At 40.4% G+C, this 20,276-nt stretch overlaps 1 protein-coding gene across 1 annotated transcript in view; it reads left to right on the top strand.

Annotated features, from left to right (window-relative positions):
- Positions 1 to 6,152: 6,152 nt before the first annotated feature.
- The window catches only part of LOC143956791 (uncharacterized), a 56,903-nt gene continuing 42,779 nt past the window's right edge, over positions 6,153 to 20,276 (top strand). Inside the window, exons 1-3 of the mRNA XM_077466966.1 lie at positions 6,153 to 6,290; positions 8,944 to 9,790; positions 9,872 to 10,255. Of these exons, the coding sequence (XP_077323092.1) occupies positions 6,227 to 6,290; positions 8,944 to 9,790; positions 9,872 to 10,255 (1,295 nt within the window). The 5' untranslated portion in view covers positions 6,153 to 6,226. The remainder of the gene's footprint in view (positions 6,291 to 8,943; positions 9,791 to 9,871; positions 10,256 to 20,276) is intronic.

Below are 20,276 nucleotides of genomic sequence, written 5' to 3'. Positions count from 1 at the left end.
CCATCCGACTCCTTCCAATTTCCTCATCACCGCCATCACACACTTCCATTTCCCTCCACTAACCAGAAGAGAATGGAGGGAAGGATCTTCCAATGAAAAGATTGGAAGGAGATTGTACGAGTGTATGGGCAGCTGAACAAGGCGATGTTCCCGATGTTCTATGGCTTCCGTCACCATCACAGAAAACAATGTGAGGTTGTATTGTTTGTGCCGAGCGTTCCCACACCTTGTATAATATTACAAAGAGCCCATAGAATTCTATAGAAGAGAGCCTAACACCTCATTACACCGCACAACAGCGCCCCCACACTGCACACCAGAGAACACGCATTATACACACAATAACAAGGGCTGTGTGCTGTGACTGAGCCCCAATGTTACCTCCTCCTCCCCTCCCCCTCTACTGGAATTGTCCAATCCTGTCCTCTAATATTAGAGAGAGTGTCTGTACTTCTCATTACATGTAACCTCCCCTCCCCCATACACAGCCCTCCCCTCCCCCATACACAGCCCCCCCCCCTTCCCCATACACAGCACAACCCCGTACACTGCCCTCCCCTCCCCCATACATATCCCTCCCCCGTATACAGCCCTCCCCACCTTCTCACCCCTCCCCCATACACATCCCTCCATTTAACAAAAACTTATAGCAACTTGTCTGCTTTCCCTGCGCAAACAGATTCCAACAAATAACCTCACATGTCACTTCCCTCCCTCATACACTCCCTATAGATCACCTCCCCCTCCCCCACACAAATGATCAATTTATCCAACTGTCCATCCAGAGCCTCTGGTTTATAGACCGGATACATCCTAAATATAGAACCATTTATCCAACTATAAAATCAAACAAAGCTGCGCTATAAAATTAAAAATAAAAAATGAAATGAAATAAAAATAGTCCATATACTGTGCCAAACCAATTGTATCCAAAATCGTAGTCACAGGTATATAAAGATGTATTAAAGTCTCTGATTAATGAAGAGCGCAGTGCACATGCATGAAATCCAAAAGTGTGCCGATCACCATAGAAGTAGATTGTGATCACCACACTGGACGTCACCACGCCATCCGAATAGGAGGACGGGCTCCGTGTGTATGCCGGCCACCATTTTCACTGAAAGCGCATTTTACCGATCGGCTTTTGTAAGTGCAAATTTTAAGAATAAATATAGAAAATATTTGGAAGGTGTTACGCTATGGTAGTCCCTCTCTCTTTCCGGAGCCATTTATGACGGCGTATGGACCTTGTTTGGTGGACGCAGCTCTTAGGTGTATGTGGCCCTGATCCGAGGTGTGGACATCTGCAAGCTTAGAGGCCCTAGGCTGGGTTTAGCCAATCGCTTTTAAATGCTTGTTATTTGGTAATCACAATCTACTTCTATGGTGATCGGCACACTTTTGGATTTCATGCATGTGCACTGCGCTCTTCATTAATCAGAGACTTTAATACATCTTTATATACCTGTGACTACGATTTTGGATACAATTGGTTTGGCACAGTATATGGAATATTTTTATTTCATTTCATTTTTTCATTTAATTTTTATTTTTATAGCGCAGCTTTTTTAGATTTTCTGGGTATTTTCTGTGTTATCGCACTGTATTGCTGCTGCTCTCCATAGCTTCTTTCCTTTTTTGCCAGCGCAGTTACATTCTTGTTTCTCTCTATATTTATCCAACTATAGTGTCATCCCAGAGAATGGAGGGAGGGGTCCTCTTTGTGAAACCCCCTCCCCCGCACTGTGATTGTAGTCGGCGTGGCCCCAGGGCATCTGTGGGGGAGGGGCTCCCTGTGAGGAAGCTGGCTCACAATGTGATTGGAGTCTTCCCAGATCTGTAGTGCAGACAAAGAACGTCCCTCACACCTCTCAGCCAAGACAAGAATCCTCCATCTTCCATCGGGGACACGGAGGAGAGACAGAGAAGATCCTCACACAGGTCAGAGCAGAATCAGCTTCATGTCTACAGTCTGCACATTGCAGGCCTAGGACCCCCACAAGGTGGAAAGACACTTTAAGGAGAACTTTCCCCTGATTGTGGACAACTTTTTAGCAGGAGGAAGAGGAGCCGAGATTTGGGAGAGATTTCCCCCTTCATGTCCAGTCAGAAGTCACCCGACCATAGAAGACTCATCAGAGGAGCCAAGAGGGACCATCCGAGAGGACCCCAACCATAGAAGACTCACCAGAGGAGCCAAGAGGGACCATCCGAGAGGATCCCAACTATAGAAGACTCATCAGAGGAACCAAGAGGGACCATCCGAGAGGACCCCAACTATAGAAGACTCATCAGAGGAACCAAGAGGGACCATCCGAGAGGACCCCAACCATAGAAGACTCATCAGAGGAGCCAAGAGGGACCATCCGAGAGGACCCCAACTATAGAAGACTCATCAGAGGAACCAAGAGGGACCATCCGAGAGGACCCCAACCATAGAAGATTCATCAGAGGAGCTTCACATCAACCTACAGACCAGGACACCATGAGCCAGGTATTCATCTCCCACTGAGCACCACTACCTTCCCATCCCCCACTGCTTTCCTGTTAAGCTCCTTGTTTCTCCACTGCCTCCCAGTTTACCCCCCTGCCCCTATCCAATCCCTGTCCCTCACTTTCTCCTGTCCAGCCCTCTGTCCTCCCCACTCCCCCTTCCCCACTTCACCGCCCCTCTGTCCCTTTATTGTCCCTTTTCCACACTTCTGTCTCCCCAGTTACCATCCTACCCCCCCCACTTCACCCTGTCCAGACACTAAGCATCGGTGCCTACTGTTTCTCTATTGAGAACCTCTTACCCCCTTGCCCCTTCCCCCTTTTTCCTACTAATCACTAATGCCAATTATTTCCCCCCAGTGAACACAATTTTTTTTAAATCAACTGATATTAATAGCGGACATTCCCCCCCCCCACACACACACTGTCCACAAATAACTGGAATTGAACCCTCTTTTTCCTTATCTAGTTCCCTCTCCCCCCACTTTCCCATCTACTTCCCCATGAACTTCCCTCTCACCTAACTTCCCTGTCTACTTCCCTCTCCCACCACTTCCCTTTCTACTTCCCTCCCCCTCACTTCCCCGTCTACTTTCCCCCACCACAGACCCCCACAACCACCAGCCAAGGGTTTTGGGGATGAGGCCCAATATAGGAACAAGGTGTTTTGGGGGGACCCCAAGAAACCCTCTACATGTTGAGGACATGTGTCCTAGTACGGTTCTGGAGGGGGCGCTCTCTCGTCCCTCCCCTTTTTCCTGCAGCCTGCCAGGTTGCATGCTCGGATAAGGGTCTGGTATGGATTTTGGGGGGACCCCCACGCCATTTTATTTTTATTTTGGGGTGGGGTTCCCCTTAAAATCCATACCAAACCTTAAGAGCCTGGTAATGGACTGCCGGGGGGGGGGCCCTACACCATTTTTTTTTATGATTTTTATGGATATTTCCAATAATACATTACAGCCACAAGCAATTTTAAATTCAAATTTTTCCTTTATAAACACGGGAGAGATGCCCTACTTTACAGGCAGACTAAGGGGACCCCCCAGGCACGATAATTAAAGGAATATTTCAGTTTTATTGTTTCACTTTAAGCATTATTAAAATCACTGCCCCCGAAAAAAACGGACATTTTTAAAACTTTTTTGCAGGGCAGGACCCGGGTCCCCAAACACTTTTTATGACAATAGCTTGAATATAAGCCTTTAAAATGAACACTTTCAATTTCTCATGTTCGTGTCCCATAGACTTTTGCCTGTTCGCAAGTTCTGGTGCAAACCGATCTAGGGGTGGGGGTGGGGGATGTTTGGCTCATCCCTAATGATAACTATTCATGCTCTTTATTATTGTATATATTAGATAGATGGTTAGGATATAAGGCTGATGTTTATATTTCCCTCAATTGTTTGGGTGGTATACCACACATACATTGTACATAATGTCTGATATTTATCTGCCTTGTGTGAACTACCATTCACTTATGTATATGTTACATATGTTTATTTCATGTGGTACGCCCCTTGTATTACTGTTATTATTATTCCTTTCCTCGTTTCCCCACCCATCCCAGCTTTTGCCAGGACATTCACTCTCAGGCTTGAGGGCTCCAATGATTATTTTTTTCTGTAAAACTACAAGATGTAGTTTCCTAGGCAGGGGGAGGATGTAGCACACTGATGTTTAGACAGGGTTGCTCCTAAATGTATTTGCCGAGTGATAGATGCCATGGCCAATTGTTAGGGGCATAGGCATGCACACAGGGTGTGTCGGGTGTGTTTGGGCACATCCTAATCACCCCATGTGCATTAGCATTATCCAGGAGCAGCACCATGTGGGTGGTTGAGGGTGCCAGTGGCCAGTGTAAATGCCCCCATTATATTAAAGTCTAGGTTCAACCTTAGGAACACATTACATCCATATTTAGGGTTTACTGTGATATGCTCTCAATCAACTGTCTCCCACCATCAGAGCACCCTTCCTGTGACAGCATGTGGCATTTGTGTGTGTTTGAACTTTAAAGTGCACACCCTAATGCAATAAGCTGCACACACCTAGGGTGAGATCAATTGACCCCTAACCATAATTCTGTAATTGCTGCACCTCTCTCTTCTGGCACTAGGTGGCCGGGTATCTGGTGGCATTAGATAAGACAAGAGCATTGCAAGGAAAGATTAGGAATAGATATGATGTCTCAGCAAATGGGCAGGGATTTGCTTGAATCCTTTGGCCTGCTGGGAGAGCCTATATATTTGGGTGTGGTCAGGTGATCGGTGTTCTGTGCCACCTGGATGGCTGTCTGGGTGGATGTGTGTTGTGCTTCCCTGGTCTGCTAGGCCAGAGCCTGAGGCCTATCCCGGGGACATCTGGCTACTAGGCTCTCTGAGGGCCTATTCAGAAACAAGAGAGCAGCATAGGGTTGGGATGGTGGCTTGCAGTCCAACCAGAAGTGACGGTTCTGATGGCTGGAGAACCAGTCATGGACGGAGGTAGAGGAGAAGCTTTTGCCACTAAGGGACCATCCACCTTATTACCAGGGACCAATGTGAGTAGCTGAAGCAAGTACCAGAGCAGCATTCTCACCAACCGGGGACAGTGAAGAATTGGGAAACTTCAGCAGGTTTCAAGCCAGGGACCCAACCAGCGGAGGTGATGCTTGCAGAGAAGCCTTGTGTGTCAAGTCAGGGACCGAGCCAGCCAGCGAGGTGACACTTGAGAAGAATCTGTGAGTGCCAAGCTAGGGACCCAGCAGGGAGGCGGGGGTGACTCTTGAGGAAGATACTGAGTGAGAAGGTTGGAAGAGCTCAGGGGTTTCAGTGGCGGTGGATCAGCAAGTCCAGTGAGAGAGACTGGGATATCAGTGGAGTGAAGATCTACAAAAGAAGATTGTAGAGGAAGTAAAGAAGTTTGTTACAACTTGTGTTAGAAACTATTATAAGACTGTTGCCATAGGAGATGGCTTCCTTACTCGTGCAGATGTGGTGTCTTGCTGGATGCCTTTCCCTGCACCGCTGTCTACCTATAGAAGTCTCAGAGTCTGCCAATTTACATTGCAACTACTAAGGGTGTCCTGGTCCCAACCCTCTCTCCCACAGTTCTGTTCAAGAGCCAATAAATCTCTTGGCATTGAAGAAGTGTCTGGTGCCCATTAATCTACTTTATTTGGCACCCACCATGTCTCGTAACCCACTCTGCATAGAAGGATGTCAGCTGTGACTAATTCTGGAGGGTCTCATTAGACCAAAGGGGGCCCGGGACCTTACTACATTATAATTGGTGTCATTTTTATTATATTTTCAGAGTGGAAACCTCAGTGATTCTGAAGTTGATGAAAAATTGATTAAAGAAGAGATAAAAGAAGAGGATGATGTGGAGGATGGGGTGATGGAGGAGTCAAAGTTCCTAAAAGAACACAAAGATCTGTACCAGGACACCATGGTGGAGACATCCAGCTACATGAACCCCCCAGAGAGATGTCACCATCCTCTGTATTCCCGGGATTCCACACAGGAAGATCTCACCATCCCCCATTATTACAAGGTTGGTGGGATGGAGCATCTAGAACATGGATGGAGATGTGTGGATTTTATATCTGTGATGTCACAGTAATAAATCTTCTATCTTACAGATGATATTTTCTCTCATTTTCCTGATTTAGAGTGGAGATCCAATCGATATAGAATTTGAGGTGAAATCAGAAGAAGAAGAGAGGTATGTGAGGGATGATCAGCAGTCTATGGAGGAGGATGGAATAACGGGGACACTTATAGAGGAGGACACTCCTACAGAGATCAGCACAGGTGGGTCATTAACACCAAATCCATTCCTCCACCCATACTGCTCACTGATTGGTCCAGAGTAGGGCGGGGGCTGGGTGATATCAGCCTGTAATCCCCTGGTCACTTTCCTGAGCTGTGTTCCCCGTCCTGTATTCCTGGATTTCTCTCGGATAATCTTCCTTCTCTGTGCTGCAGACACAGTTCATGTATCTAGGATGGATTTATGGAGATTCGGGGGGTTCAGCTGGCAGCAAAATGTTGATTTTCTCTATAGGTGTTGCTTGTCTTAGACATCTGGGGATTGTGTCTTCGGTCTTCTGTCCCATACCCGGATCTAGCGAGATCTCTGACAGAGGAATTCTCCCGGGGTTACTAGTTCTGTTGTTTGCTGGCAGTGCCGGGTGGAGGGATATGTCTGTATAGCAGAGGTAGGTAACCTTAACGAGGTGGAGATCTACCTGAACAACATGGATGAGTCAAAGATCACCAGGCACAGTATTGCCCAGTGTCACCTCCTCAAACCTGAGTTATCCCTCTAATTGCCATACTACTGTGTCACAATAGTGTGCATTGCACCGCAATCATGGGTGCAAATCAGGTGGTGAGGAGGCAACATATCACCTCCTCACCACCTGTCAACACACACTTGGATCGCTTTTCAGAGGAGCAGCAGTGTACTACCTGCCAATTTTAACCCATTTAAGTAAATAAGGGCATCATGGAGGAGCCCCACAACTTCATGCTTCTGTAAGGTCCAAGGGGTTAAAGCAGGTGGTGAGAAAGCAACAATGCTGCCTGCTTTAACCCCTTATTTTCTGTACTGCACAAGGTTGCAGGGCACTTGCAGAGCGGCCTCATCCACTTGAATGGGTTATGCTTGGTAGGTGTGACACCCGCATACTATGACACCCACCAGCCACCAACCCTGTCACCCACCAACCATGACACCCACCAACCACCAACCATGTCACCCACCAACCATGACACCCACCAACCACCAATCATGACTCCCACCAACCATGACACCCACCAACCATGACACCCAATAACCATGACACCCATGAACTATGACACCCACCAACCATGACAATGCATATAACTCCTGTTGCGGCTACGACATGTGGACACCCCCGGCCACTTCAGGTAAAATGGATGTGGTTGGGGCAGGGGTGATAAAAACACATCTTTACTATGGGGTTTTCCCACCCCTCCAAACTACAAATGTAAATGAACCCTTACTGTTCTGAGTCCCCTATAAGGTGCTGCAGTTTATCTGCACCACCTGTGCAACGCAGTGCATCTGCAACTTTCCTGGATTAGCTGCACGTTGCCATAGACTATTCTATCCTGCAGTTGTGGGGCATTTTCTGAAAGCGTATCAAAACTCCTGCATTCAGAAAGTGCATCAAACCCCCAGGATATAATAGAAGTCTATGGAAAAGTGCAGCAAACCCCCAGGAAAGCTGCAAGTACACTGCACTGTACCCGCGGTGTGGGTAAACCGCAGCACATCACTGTGAAAGCAGCCTTATACTAATATGCTCGGTGTATTGCTTCACACTGACCTGAAGATCTCTTCCTTCTGCTGCTGGCACCACTCTGGAGACCACTAGCTGGGATTATAGGTGGAGTGCAGTTGGTGTCACTCCACATGGCACTGGAGGTGGCACTACAGAGGAGACACCGGAGGGTCCGCAAGCCCAGACCGAGATCTACCAGTCACGTGGTCGTGATCTACAGGTTGCTGACCCCCGCTGTATAGTCTCAGCCCCGAGACAAGAAGAACTCTCCACATAGTATAGATCTATAACATCTCTCACTTTATTACATAGAAATATCTGTCACACACATCGGTAGACATGCACAGTGTATCTCCTCAGCGCTCGGTCCAGCCGCAATGGGCGTGATGACGTTAGATTGTTATGCCCAGCCCAATGTGCTGACATCACATCAGGGATTGGATCCGTGATCAAGCCCCTAATGACCTCATCTGTGGTGCTTTTTTTGTATATGATTTAAAGGGCCAGCGCTGCATATTTTGGAGGAATTCTGTTATACCTCATATCTGGTTATTATGTGAGCAGCTTCCTGATTACTTATTTCATTTCAGGGTGGAATCAGATTATAGTGGTTTGATTTTATATCTGATGATGTGATTGGAGGACAGACTTCTACATATTGATAATAATGTGATAACATCCTCCAACTTTGGACCCTTAAATAGAAAGTGATAATGAGGGAGGAGCCAATAACCCAATGATGGGGGTCTTCAGGATCAGTCCAGTCTTCATCTTGGTTGTTCTGCCCCCATCCTCACTCTCTGACCTCTGGTGGGGCTCAGCCCCGCTGTTATTCATGACTAAATCAGGGAGTTCAGGACTTCTTGTGTTGGGAAGATGGCAATGAGTGATAGAGGGGGAAGGGACACTCGTCCTATAATCCCCTCATCACTGTCACTCCTATAATAGACAGTTCTCGTTGTGTCCTCACTCTCTGACTAAGGTCCATGAATAAAGAAATGATCTGGTAGGAGATCAGAGGACCCATTTACTAGTTACCTTGAGGGGGGAATTGTAAGATCCTCAGAGACAAAGCTGCCTGATGTGGGCGGAGTCCTGGTTTAGGGGAACCAATCAGCTGATGTCTAGTAATAATCTTTGTATTTCTATTTTAGTAGATGGACGGGAGATGAGGAAAACCTCAGAGGATTGTCTCACTTTGTCTCCAGACTGTGAAGTAGAAGATGAGGACATCACACAGTATAGTCCAGGAGAAAACCCGACCACCTCAAATGTCCATCCGGCACCACACAGTATAGATGGACCATCGTCTTCCTCTGATCCTGAGGAACCTCAGACTGTGCGGGACGGGGCCGTCCTTCCAACAGAGAAGAGGTTTTCCTGTACTGAGTGCGGGAAGTGTTTCCATTATAAATCCCATCTTATTGTGCATATAAGATCTCATACAGGAGAGAAGCCGTATTCCTGTCCTGAGTGCGGGAAATATTTTTCCGACAAGTCCAATCTTTCCTTACATCAGAGATCTCACACAGGGGAGAAGCCGTATTCCTGTCCTGAGTGTGGGAAATGTTTTTCACACAGGTCCCGTCTTTCCACACATCAGAGATCTCACACGGGGGAGAAGCCGTATTCCTGTCCTGAGTGCGGGAAATGTTTTTCAGACAAGTCCAATCTTTCCTTACATCAGAGATCTCACACGGGGGAGAAGCCGTATTCCTGTTCTGAGTGTGGGAAATGTTTTTCAAGGAAGTCCCATCTTTCCACACATCAGAGATCTCATACAGGGGAGAAGCCACATTCCTGTCCTGAGTGCGGGAAATGTTTTTCACACAAGTCCCGTCTTTCCACACATCAGAGATCTCACATAGGGGAGAAGCCGTATTCCTGTTCTGAGTGTGGGAAATGTTTTTCAGAGAAGTCCAATCTTTCCACACATCAGAGATCTCACACGGGTGAGAAGCCGTATTCCTGTCCTGAGTGCGGGAAATGTTTTTCAGGGAAGTCTGATCTTTCTAGACATCAGAGATCTCACATGGTTGAGAAGCCACATTCCTGTTCTGAGTGTGGGAAATGTTTTTCAAGGAAGTTCTATCTTTCCGCACATCAGAGATCTCACACGGGGGAGAAGCCGTATTCCTGTCCTGAGTGCGGGAAATGTTTTTCAAGGACGTCCAGTCTTTCCACACATCAGAGATCTCACACGGGGGAGAAGCCGTATTCCTGTCCTGAGTGTGGGAAATGTTTTTCAAGGAAGCCCCATCTTTCCGCACATCAGAGATCTCACACGGGGGAGAAGCCGTATTCCTGTCCTGAGTGTGGGAAATGTTTTTCAAGGAAGCCCGATCTTTCCGCACATCAGAGATCTCACACGGGGGAGAAGCCGTATTCCTGTCCTGAGTGTGGGAAATGTTTTTCAAGGAAGCCCAATCTTTCCGCACATCAGAGATCTCACACGGGGGAGAAGCCGTATTCCTGTGCTGAGTGTGGGAAATGTTTTTCAAGGAAGTCCAATCTTTCCACACATCAGAGATCTCACATGGGGAGAAGCCATATTCCTGTTCTAAGTGAGGGAAATGTTCCTCACTGAAGTCCTGTCTTCCTGTACATCGGGGATCCCACACAACCCTTGAGGTGTATTAATGCCTTGAGTGCGGGAAATGTCTTCTATAGGAATGTTGTTGGACATCACAGGTCTCATGTGGGGAAGAAGCACACCCTGATATACACCTCAGATATACTGCATGGCTGATCTCATCATATAAGAAGCAGGGGGATAAATGTGTGGGGAGTGTGTGAAGGGGGTGTGAGTCCCTGGATGTCCTTTATTATTGGCACGTGCACAGGGAGGACTTGTCTCACAAATATTCCACTTATATTGTGTTTTATCCCTCCATGTCAATGTGATATGTCTATCTAAACAAGGATGGACAATGTCACTTGTCATTTGTAACACTTTGTATTTTGTAACTGATTGTTCAATATGAGAACTTCCAATAAAAATGATTAAAATATAAAAATGGAGTCATTGCCTTTCATTGATATGTGATGTAAGCTTTGCAAACACTCAGTGTTCTCATTTTTTTAATTGTTGAATGAATATGAGAAGAATTCACCCAGCTGTGAATGTTGTCCATATTTTTTTTATATAGTGATTTCCTATGACCATTGGCTCCCTCTAGTGGTCATAGTGCGGTATTGTTGTGTTTTTACTAATGGAAGCCTTTTATTAAAAATACTTCATTATGGTCACTAGATGGAGCTGACCGTCATAGGAAATCACTTTGTTAACCACTTCAGCTCTGGAAGGTTTTCCCCTTTCATGACCAGGCCATTTTTATTTGAACTTAACTCCGTTCTAAATAGCATTGGAAATTGCGTGGTTATGCAAAACTTTTCTACATTTTTTTTTACAATATATATATATAAAATCAAATATTTTATTGTTACTATTATTATTATTTTAAAAAAATATATAATTTCGTCATAAATTTTGGCTACTTGTCTTTGATAATAACAAAAAATCCCAATAAATGTATATTAATTGGTTTGTGTGAAAGTTGTAGCTTCTTTTTTTTTATATAATTTTTATTGAAATATTTGTCAAATACAATTCTAGATATACATTTGTACAATATTCAGAAGCTTTTTAATCAGTGGTACATTGAAGGAGAACATAGTGGGACATTATCCAGCATCCCAATTATGTTTGGGAGGCATGTCGCACGACCGCGCAATTGTTAGTTAAAGCGACGCAGTGCTGAATCGCAAAAAGTGCTCTGGTCTTAAGCCAGCAAAATGGTCCCGGGCTGAAAGTGGTTAAATACATTTCCCCAGAAGCTCCTGAGATTGGGGCATTCCCATATCATGTGTAATAAAGTTCCTATTTTGCCGCAACCACGCCAACATTTGTTAGGGCTATCTGTGGAAAATTTTGCAGTAATATAAGGAGTGTAATACCACCTAAGAGGTCGTTTCTGAGCTGATTCCCAATGAGTTATGGATCTAATATAGCAGTAGTTAGATTTAATGGCTTTTTTTCAACCCGAATTCGGACAAAATTTGAATCGAATTCGAAAAAAAGAATTTGAATATGAAAACAATTGGAATCAAATTCGAAAACAATTCTAGTCCATTCTAACTTGAAAACAATTTGAATCGAATTTGAATAAAAACTGAAAAAATATATAAATCGATTTCTAAAAAAGAATACAGTAAAATAGAATATAAAATAATAACACAATAGAATGAGAATCAAAGACTAGCAAAGAACAGAATAGAATTTAATAGAATGTAATAAAATACAATAGAAGAATATGACCTTCTGAAATTATAATTTTGAATAGTATAAATTCAAATTCAAGAATAGATTTTAAAATAACTCAACACAATGGAAACTAAAATAATATATATTATATTTTATTATAGTCTATTCTTAGTCTATTATTTTCTATTCTAATATTTTCTATTTAAATTTGATCCAAATTTTTATACTATTTATTTCAGGTACTTATATAGCGCCGTCAATTTACGCAGTGCTTTACATATACATTGTACATTCACATCAGTCCCTACCCTCAAGGAGCTTACAATCTAAGGTCCCTAACTCACATTCATACATACTAGGGACAATTTAGACAGGATCCAATTAACCTACCAGCATGTCTTTGGAGTGTGGGAGGAAACTGGAGTACCTGGAGGAAACCCACGCAGGCACAGAGAGAACATGCAGACTCCAGGCAGGTAGTGTCATGGCTGGGATTCTTACTGCTAGGTGACAGTACTATCCACTACACCACTGTGCCACCCAATTTATACTAAATTAGAATTTCAGAAGATGGTTATACATATATATATATATATATATATATATATATATATATATATATATAAAACCATCTTTCGAAATTCGAATTTCCTATAGAATGAATTAGAATAGAAAAGAATAGAATAGAAAAACAATTGAACAGAATAGTAAAAAATATTATTTTATTTATTCCAATCACTGAGTCCAAGCCTTATTCTTCAAGGGGAAACCCTGACCCTAAGCCTAACCCGAACCCCAAGTTGTGGGTTGTCCACTTGCCACAACACCTGCCACAAGTGCCACGTGACATGGTCGCCAGTGCCACGTGACCGGCCACAAGTGCCATGTAACCTGCCACGTGACCAAGTTGTGGATTGTCCACTTGCCAGGTCACCTGCCACAAGTTGTGTATTGTCCACTTGCCACATCACCTGCCACAAGTTGTGTATTGTCCACTTGCCAAGACACCTGCCACGAGTGCCACGTGACCGGCTACGAGTGCCACGTGACCGGCCACGAGTGCCACGTGACCTGCCATGAGTGCCACGTGACCAGCCACGAGTGCCACATGACTGGCCACAAGTGCCACGTGACCTTCCACGAGTTGTGGATTGTCCACTTGCCATGTCACCTGCCACAAGTTGTGGGGTTCCTAGCACTAAGTGACCCTGAGATATGGGCAATATGCCAAGTACTTTTCTGCAGCAGAGAATGACATTTTGCGACCCAAATTTGGGGCCACATATCTCGGGGCCACTTATAGCTAGAAACCCAAAATTTGGTATGCAAACACAGTAGAACTAGAACTACAACATCTCCAAATTTGGGGTTTCTAGCACCAAGTGACCTCAAGGTACGGGGCCCCAAAATGAGAAGTTGATGTGATAGATGTATACAAGTAACTAACCATCTTCCAAAATTTCTAATTCAAATAGAAAAGATTAGAACAGAATAGAAAAAAATATATATATAATTTAATAGAATAAAACAGAAAGAATATAAAACCATCTTCTGAAATTTGAATTTCGAATAGAATAAATTTGAATTTCGAACAGTTTGAATTCAAATTGTTTAATTAATAAATTTTAAATTTGGATAGAAAAGATTATAATAAAATATAAAAAAGACTAGAAAAAAAATAGAACAGAACAGAATAGAATATATTATACTTTATTCTGTTCTGTTCTATTGTTTTTCTAGTCTATTCTTTTATATTCTATTAAAATCTTTTCTATTTAAATCAAAATCATTATATACTAAATTTGAATTTCAGAAGATGGTTTTATATATATATATATATATATATATATATATATATATATATATATATATATATATATATATATATATATATACATATATATATATATATATATATATATATATATATATATATATATATATATATATATATATATATATATACATACATATATATATATATATATATATATATATATATACATATATATATATATATATATATATATATATATATATATATATATATATATATATATATACACACACACACCACACACAGATACATTTATACAATCATTATTTCAAAATTAAGAAACTTATTGATGCTATTTTTATATTCTACATTTTGACATAATTTTTGTAATATTTTGCTATTTTTATTATTAATTCAGTTTTTGAGTTTTTACACGAGAACTGAACAGACTTTCTTGGAACTTTCCTCATCAATATGAATTATTGAAATATATTTATTAATACAGTAATAACTCAAATTATTACAGTGGCGAGCCTTTGCCAGTTTCATTTTGTCCGAATATCGAACTTTTTTCAATGATTTCTCCTTCTGCTTGCCGAGAGGGAATACAAGCACAAACATTGACTATTGAGTCAAACTTCTAAAGAAATGGAAAGAGCATATTTTTGGCATCATTGAATTGAACTTGGAAGAAAAAGAATTATCAGAATTGGTGAGACGTTTGCGCACACGCAAGAAAATTCTATTTCTTGATGACGTATTTTCCCGCCAAGAGAGGGAACGTGTGTTAGATGAAAGAAATCGTTCTACATTGGTAAGTTATGGATTTTATTGATGAATTGTTGAATGAGAGTAAATTAGAATTTTAAAATCTGTCAAAGTTTGTTAAAGATGATGAATTATGGTGTTACATGTTAAATGAATGTTTACCGGCTAATATCAAAATACAAAAGCCACAATTTACTTTACTTTAATTTGATTAAGTTAATTTAAAGTTTTTGATACAAATCAGGAGTTCCTGAAAGCAATGTAGTTGGTACAAAAGGGAAAATTAAGGACAATAGTTTATGTACTAATTGTCAAATTTTGACTAAACAGATAGATGATTTGCAGAGTGCAATTCAAATAAAAGATATTCAGTTGTCTTAGAACAATAGTAATGCAGACTCTATGCAGAAGTCTTTTGTACAAGATATGCGGTTTATCGAGATTGCTGACCAAGAACGGAAAGGTTTTTTTAAACCAAAAATATCTTTTGTACCAGTTAAGCGGTCTATAGGCCAGGACCATGATGAAGATGCTGTTAGCAGAAGTCTAGACAGACGAAAGCAAAATGGCGTTCAAAGAGTTGCCACGTGTAATGCCACATGCAGACAGAAAATGTTATTTCCATACATAGTACACAAAGGAAAATTTTGAAAGTAGAAAATACAGAACATATTTCTGAGCAATTTGTTATTTCTTCTTTAAACAATAGTTTGATTGATTTGCCTTATGCCTCAGAAGTCAAACAGATCAGCACATTGACTGTTAATGACAGTTCAATCAATATGACAAACAATTGTGAAAATGAAAGAGATGGATTACTTCCATCACCATCAGGATTTAGGAAAAAAGATTCTGAGTCATGTCTCTTAATGCAAGGGGCCTAAACACCCCTGAGAATAGGTCACAATTATTACTCCTCCTTAAAAAAGCCAAAGCGGACGTAGTATTCCTTCAGGAAACTCACTTCAAAACACGCCACATACCCAAGTTACATTCCTCATACTTCCCAATAGTGTATCATGCAACCAATGAGAATGCCAAAACTAAAGGCGTTTCAATTCTAGTATCTAAGCATTGCCCCCTACAAGTACAGGATAATCTCATCGACCCGAATGCTCGCTATATATTTCTGAAAGGGAAGTTATACAACAAGACAGTCACTTTAGCAAATATATATACCCCAAACAAAATGCAGGTCCCATTCTTTCGTGACACAATCCAACAGCTCACCTCCTTCACTCAGGGTATGCTGATACTTGGAGGAGACTTTAACGTGGCTCTTTCACCGGCAATAGACTCGTCTTCGGGAACATCATCCATTACCTACCACGCACTGCGTGCTATCAAAACACTGGTGACACTAGCTCTACATGATACTTGGCGCACACTCCACCCAACAATCAAGTCCTGGCCAACATTAAAATATGTGACATCACTTATAATAGATGAAGGTGGAAGGCCGTGGTTACATGGTTTATTAAATGGTAAGAATACTAAATGGTTAATAGATTTAGGATCTGAACTCAGTTTAACTAAAAACAAATTACCTGTGAATATTGATTCTCCAAAATGTCATTTTAACCCTTTCATGACTAAGCCTATTTTTGACATTTTGGTGTTTACAAGTTAAAATCCGTATTTTTTGCTAGAAAATTACTTATAACCTCCAAACATATATATATATATATATATATATATATATATATATATATATATATATATATATGTATATATATATGTATATAGATAGATAGATATAATTAGCAGAGAATATAGAGAATAAAATGGCGATTGTTGCAATATTTTATGTCACACAGTATTTGTGCGGCGGTGTTTTAAACGCAACTTTTTGGGAAAAGGGACACTTTCATGAATTTTAAAAAACAAAACAGTAAAGTTTGCCCAAATTTTTTGTATAATGTGAAATATGATGTTACGCTGAGTAAATAGATATCAAACATGTCTCGCTTTATATTTGCACGCATTCGTGGAATGGCAACAAACTACAGTACCTAAAAATCTCGATAGGTAACATTTTAATTTTTTTCCAGTTACCAGATTAGAGTTACAGAGGAGGTCTAGTGCTAGAATTATTTCTCTCACTCTTACGATCGTGGCGATACCTCACATGTGGGAATTGTGGACGCGAGTTCTGTATGCGTTTTCTTTGTTGCGGGAGATCGCGGCGATGGGGGCGCTTTAATTTTTTTTATTGTTTTTCTTATTTATTTTAAAATTAATAAATTGTTTTAAAAAAAAATGTTTTGATCACTTTTATTGCTGTCACAAGGAATGTAAACATCCCTTGTGACAGTAATATGTGGTGACAGGTACTCTTTATGGAGGGATCTGGGGGTCTAAAAGACCTCCAATCCCTCTTTTGCACTTCAAAGTATTCAGATGGTCATTTTTGGTGATTCTGAATAATGTATGTTTTTTTTAAAACTGGCGCCATTGGCAGCCGAGTAAATGGGAAGAGACGTCATGATGGTGCTTCCGTGTTTACAATTAGGAGGCTAAATTAGATTGGATTATTGATTTAACCACTTGACGACTGGGCACTTAAACCCCCTTCCTAACCAGACCAATTTTCAGCTTTCGGTGCTCTCACACTTTGAATGACAATTACTCAGTCATGCAACACTGTACCAATATGAAATGTTTGTCCTTTTTTCACACAAATAGAGCTTTTTTTGAGGTATTTAATCACCGCTGGGTTTTTTATTTTTTTGCGCTATAAATCAAAAAAGCCTGAAAACTTTGTAAAAAAAATTCTCTGTTTCTGTTAAAATATATTGCAGAGTATTGGCGAGTATCGTCAGAGTATTGGCAAAATGTTGCACTGTATTGGCAGAGTATTGGCAGAGAATTGCACAGTGTTGCCGAATATGGGAAGAGTATTGTCACCGAGCAGCACTGTGGGCACTACACATCCAGCCCACAGCATTGCTGCCATCTCTCCCCCCTCTCCCCTCACACTGTACCGATCGGTACAGAAAGGAGAGGGAGGAACCGGTGTCATGAGGGGACACTGGTTTGTTTACAAGTGAACGCTCCATAATTTGATCAGCAGCCGTTTACCATGATCACGGATGTTCCTGGGTGCATGCCCCAGGGGTGCACAGAAGCAAGATTTTGTGAGGACGTCCATAATAAGAATAAGCCAACCATGCTATAGCCGTCTTTTGGCTATGGCCTGGTCGGCATGTGGTTAAATAATTCTACTATATGGAAAATTCATCTAGGTCCAAATCTATGTTAATAGATTCCTCAATGTACAGTAATGTTGGAAGTATTTGTACAGCAGTCGCTGACATATCTTCAGATTGTAAGTGGCCACATACAGGAACCAATTGGAACAATCGGTTAAAGCACATAAAAGTCTTTGGAGTCAGACCAAAATGGATACAGGTTTGGTTAAAGTTATTGAAATAGAAATTGAGGGAAAAGACCCAATCCCGCCCCAAATTCAAAATAAGTTGCCACAAGAATCAATAGGTCCAGTTTCAGTTTCATTTTTACAACAAGGAATAAGGCACAATCAATGGTAAATAATTGTATTTGGCCTATCACGAATGCTGATGATTGGTATTCTTTATCTGTTGATTTAAGATCACTGAATAAATGCATTACAAATAACAAATCTATTGTTCCTAATTTAAATTTAATGTCACAAATGGATGCCAAGGCCAAAGTATTTTCAGTACTGGAAATCTCTAATAGTCATTTTTCAGTACCGCTAACGAACAGCTGTCATTATAAACTTGCCTTCAGTTTTATTAAAAAAAATGTATGCCTTCACTAGAATAATTCCAGAGCTGGAAATTAGTGACGGTTTAGTGCGCGAGTGCTTGAGAACGTTTTATCTAAATTTTCTAGACCAAAATGTATTTTCCAGCATGTGGACAAAATGTTGCTGTCTACACAAAATACAGAGGAACTTGTCACTCTGTTAATGGAGTTATTTACTCAGTTACAGCCGGGCTGAAACTGAACACAGAGTCAGTTCAGTTAATGAAAGATAACATATGCAAATTAGTCATGGACAGAAAAAGTTATCACAGGAAAAAGTTAGAAACATTTCTGCTATTCCAATTCCAACATCTTACAAGGCATTATATCAATTAAAAGTAAATTGTTCCAAAGAGTTTTTGCAGCAATATGAAGATAAAGTTAACCCGTTAACATTATTTTTTAGGATCTGACTTGTAAGTCACCAAAAGAAAGACCTTTTATATTTCTAGACCTTCCAGATGAAAACAAATTCTTGAAGTTTAAGAATATCAGTTCTGGGAGAAGAATTGACAGAAGAGATTCATTCATTATAATTATTGTTGTTGTTTTAAAGTTCAATAAAGTTTTTCCAACTTTACAGAGTGTAGGAAGATGAAGAAGAAAAACTCTCAAGAGAACCTCTGATAAGAGAGGAAATTCTAAAAACAATGGACATTTGATTTTTGACTACTGATAAAATAATTTATCCATCAGATATTGCAGTTTTTATATATAAACTTTTTTTATGTGACGAGATATGTGCATCATATCAAGATGAGATAATTTTTTACACATCAATTTTTATAAACACATGTAGAGTACTTTCAGAGTTGAAAGGGTTAAACATTCTTTCAATAGAGTCATTCTAGTTAGAGGGAACATCTGGTGTTAATTAAGACAGAGTACATTTTTCTTAAAAGTACATAAACAAGATAGGAGTAAACTTTACATTGTAATATGTAATTATTTTTAAATTCATCTCACATATATGAACAAATTGAAGTTAAGAACATATTTTATGTTTCATTTTGACAAGGTTATTTGAAAGGTTTTATGGATTATAGATTTATGCTAAACATAATTTGGAGGGAAAATATGAAACTAATTTCTGAAGTGATATCTATATTTCAAAGTATTGTACAACAATGTTACATTTATGGATTATGAAATTAAGGGGATTGATTTATTTGGTAAAATAAAAATAAAATGATAAGGTTAAAAAATAATTTTATGGAATATGAATTTACTTGTCCTTATATAGAATCAAATTGAAATGTATTCAAGTTTATTATCTTACGATTTTGAGTATGTGTCAATACAAATGTGATGCATTTGAGGTATAAATGGATTTAGATAAGAAATTTAAAATGATTACTCAATCATCTTGAGAGGGAAATGTTAGAACATTCATCTATTAACAAATATTAGCAAATGAATGAATGGATTGGGTCTTTGAGAATAATTGACTTGCATATATATATATATATATATATTCTATGTATGAAAAGAGGTGAAATTATATAAGGTTTTTATACTCATAAAAGTTTATGCTGTTATAAGCTTTATAAGCAGTTCTATGTAGAACTCCCATATTGCAGTAATTAAGAGTAAGTTGACCTCTCACCTCCCCCACCTCATGAGATGAAAAGTCTCATATTTATTTAGTTGTTAAAGTTTTCAGTTTTAGTTAAAAGATCATAATTTATTCATATTACAGTATTTATTGATTAGGATTATTAAGTGCATTACGTTTTAAATATATATAATCTATTTACTGATATATGAAATATTCGGTTTAGAAGATAGGAAACTTGTATAATGTATTAGTCAAAGGGTTTTGTTTTTCAATATCCTTAGAATGCGTGACACCCTCCTTTTTAGAAAGGTGGGGGGTATTGCTCATT

Source organism: Lithobates pipiens, unplaced genomic scaffold, assembly GCF_037356315.1.
Source record: "Lithobates pipiens isolate NorthernLeopardFrog02 unplaced genomic scaffold, aLitPip1_a1.2 Scaffold_41, whole genome shotgun sequence".
Lineage (NCBI taxonomy): Eukaryota > Metazoa > Chordata > Amphibia > Anura > Ranidae > Lithobates > Lithobates pipiens.
Note: the sequence above shows the minus strand (reverse complement) of the source record. Positions and strands in the feature narration are given on the sequence as shown.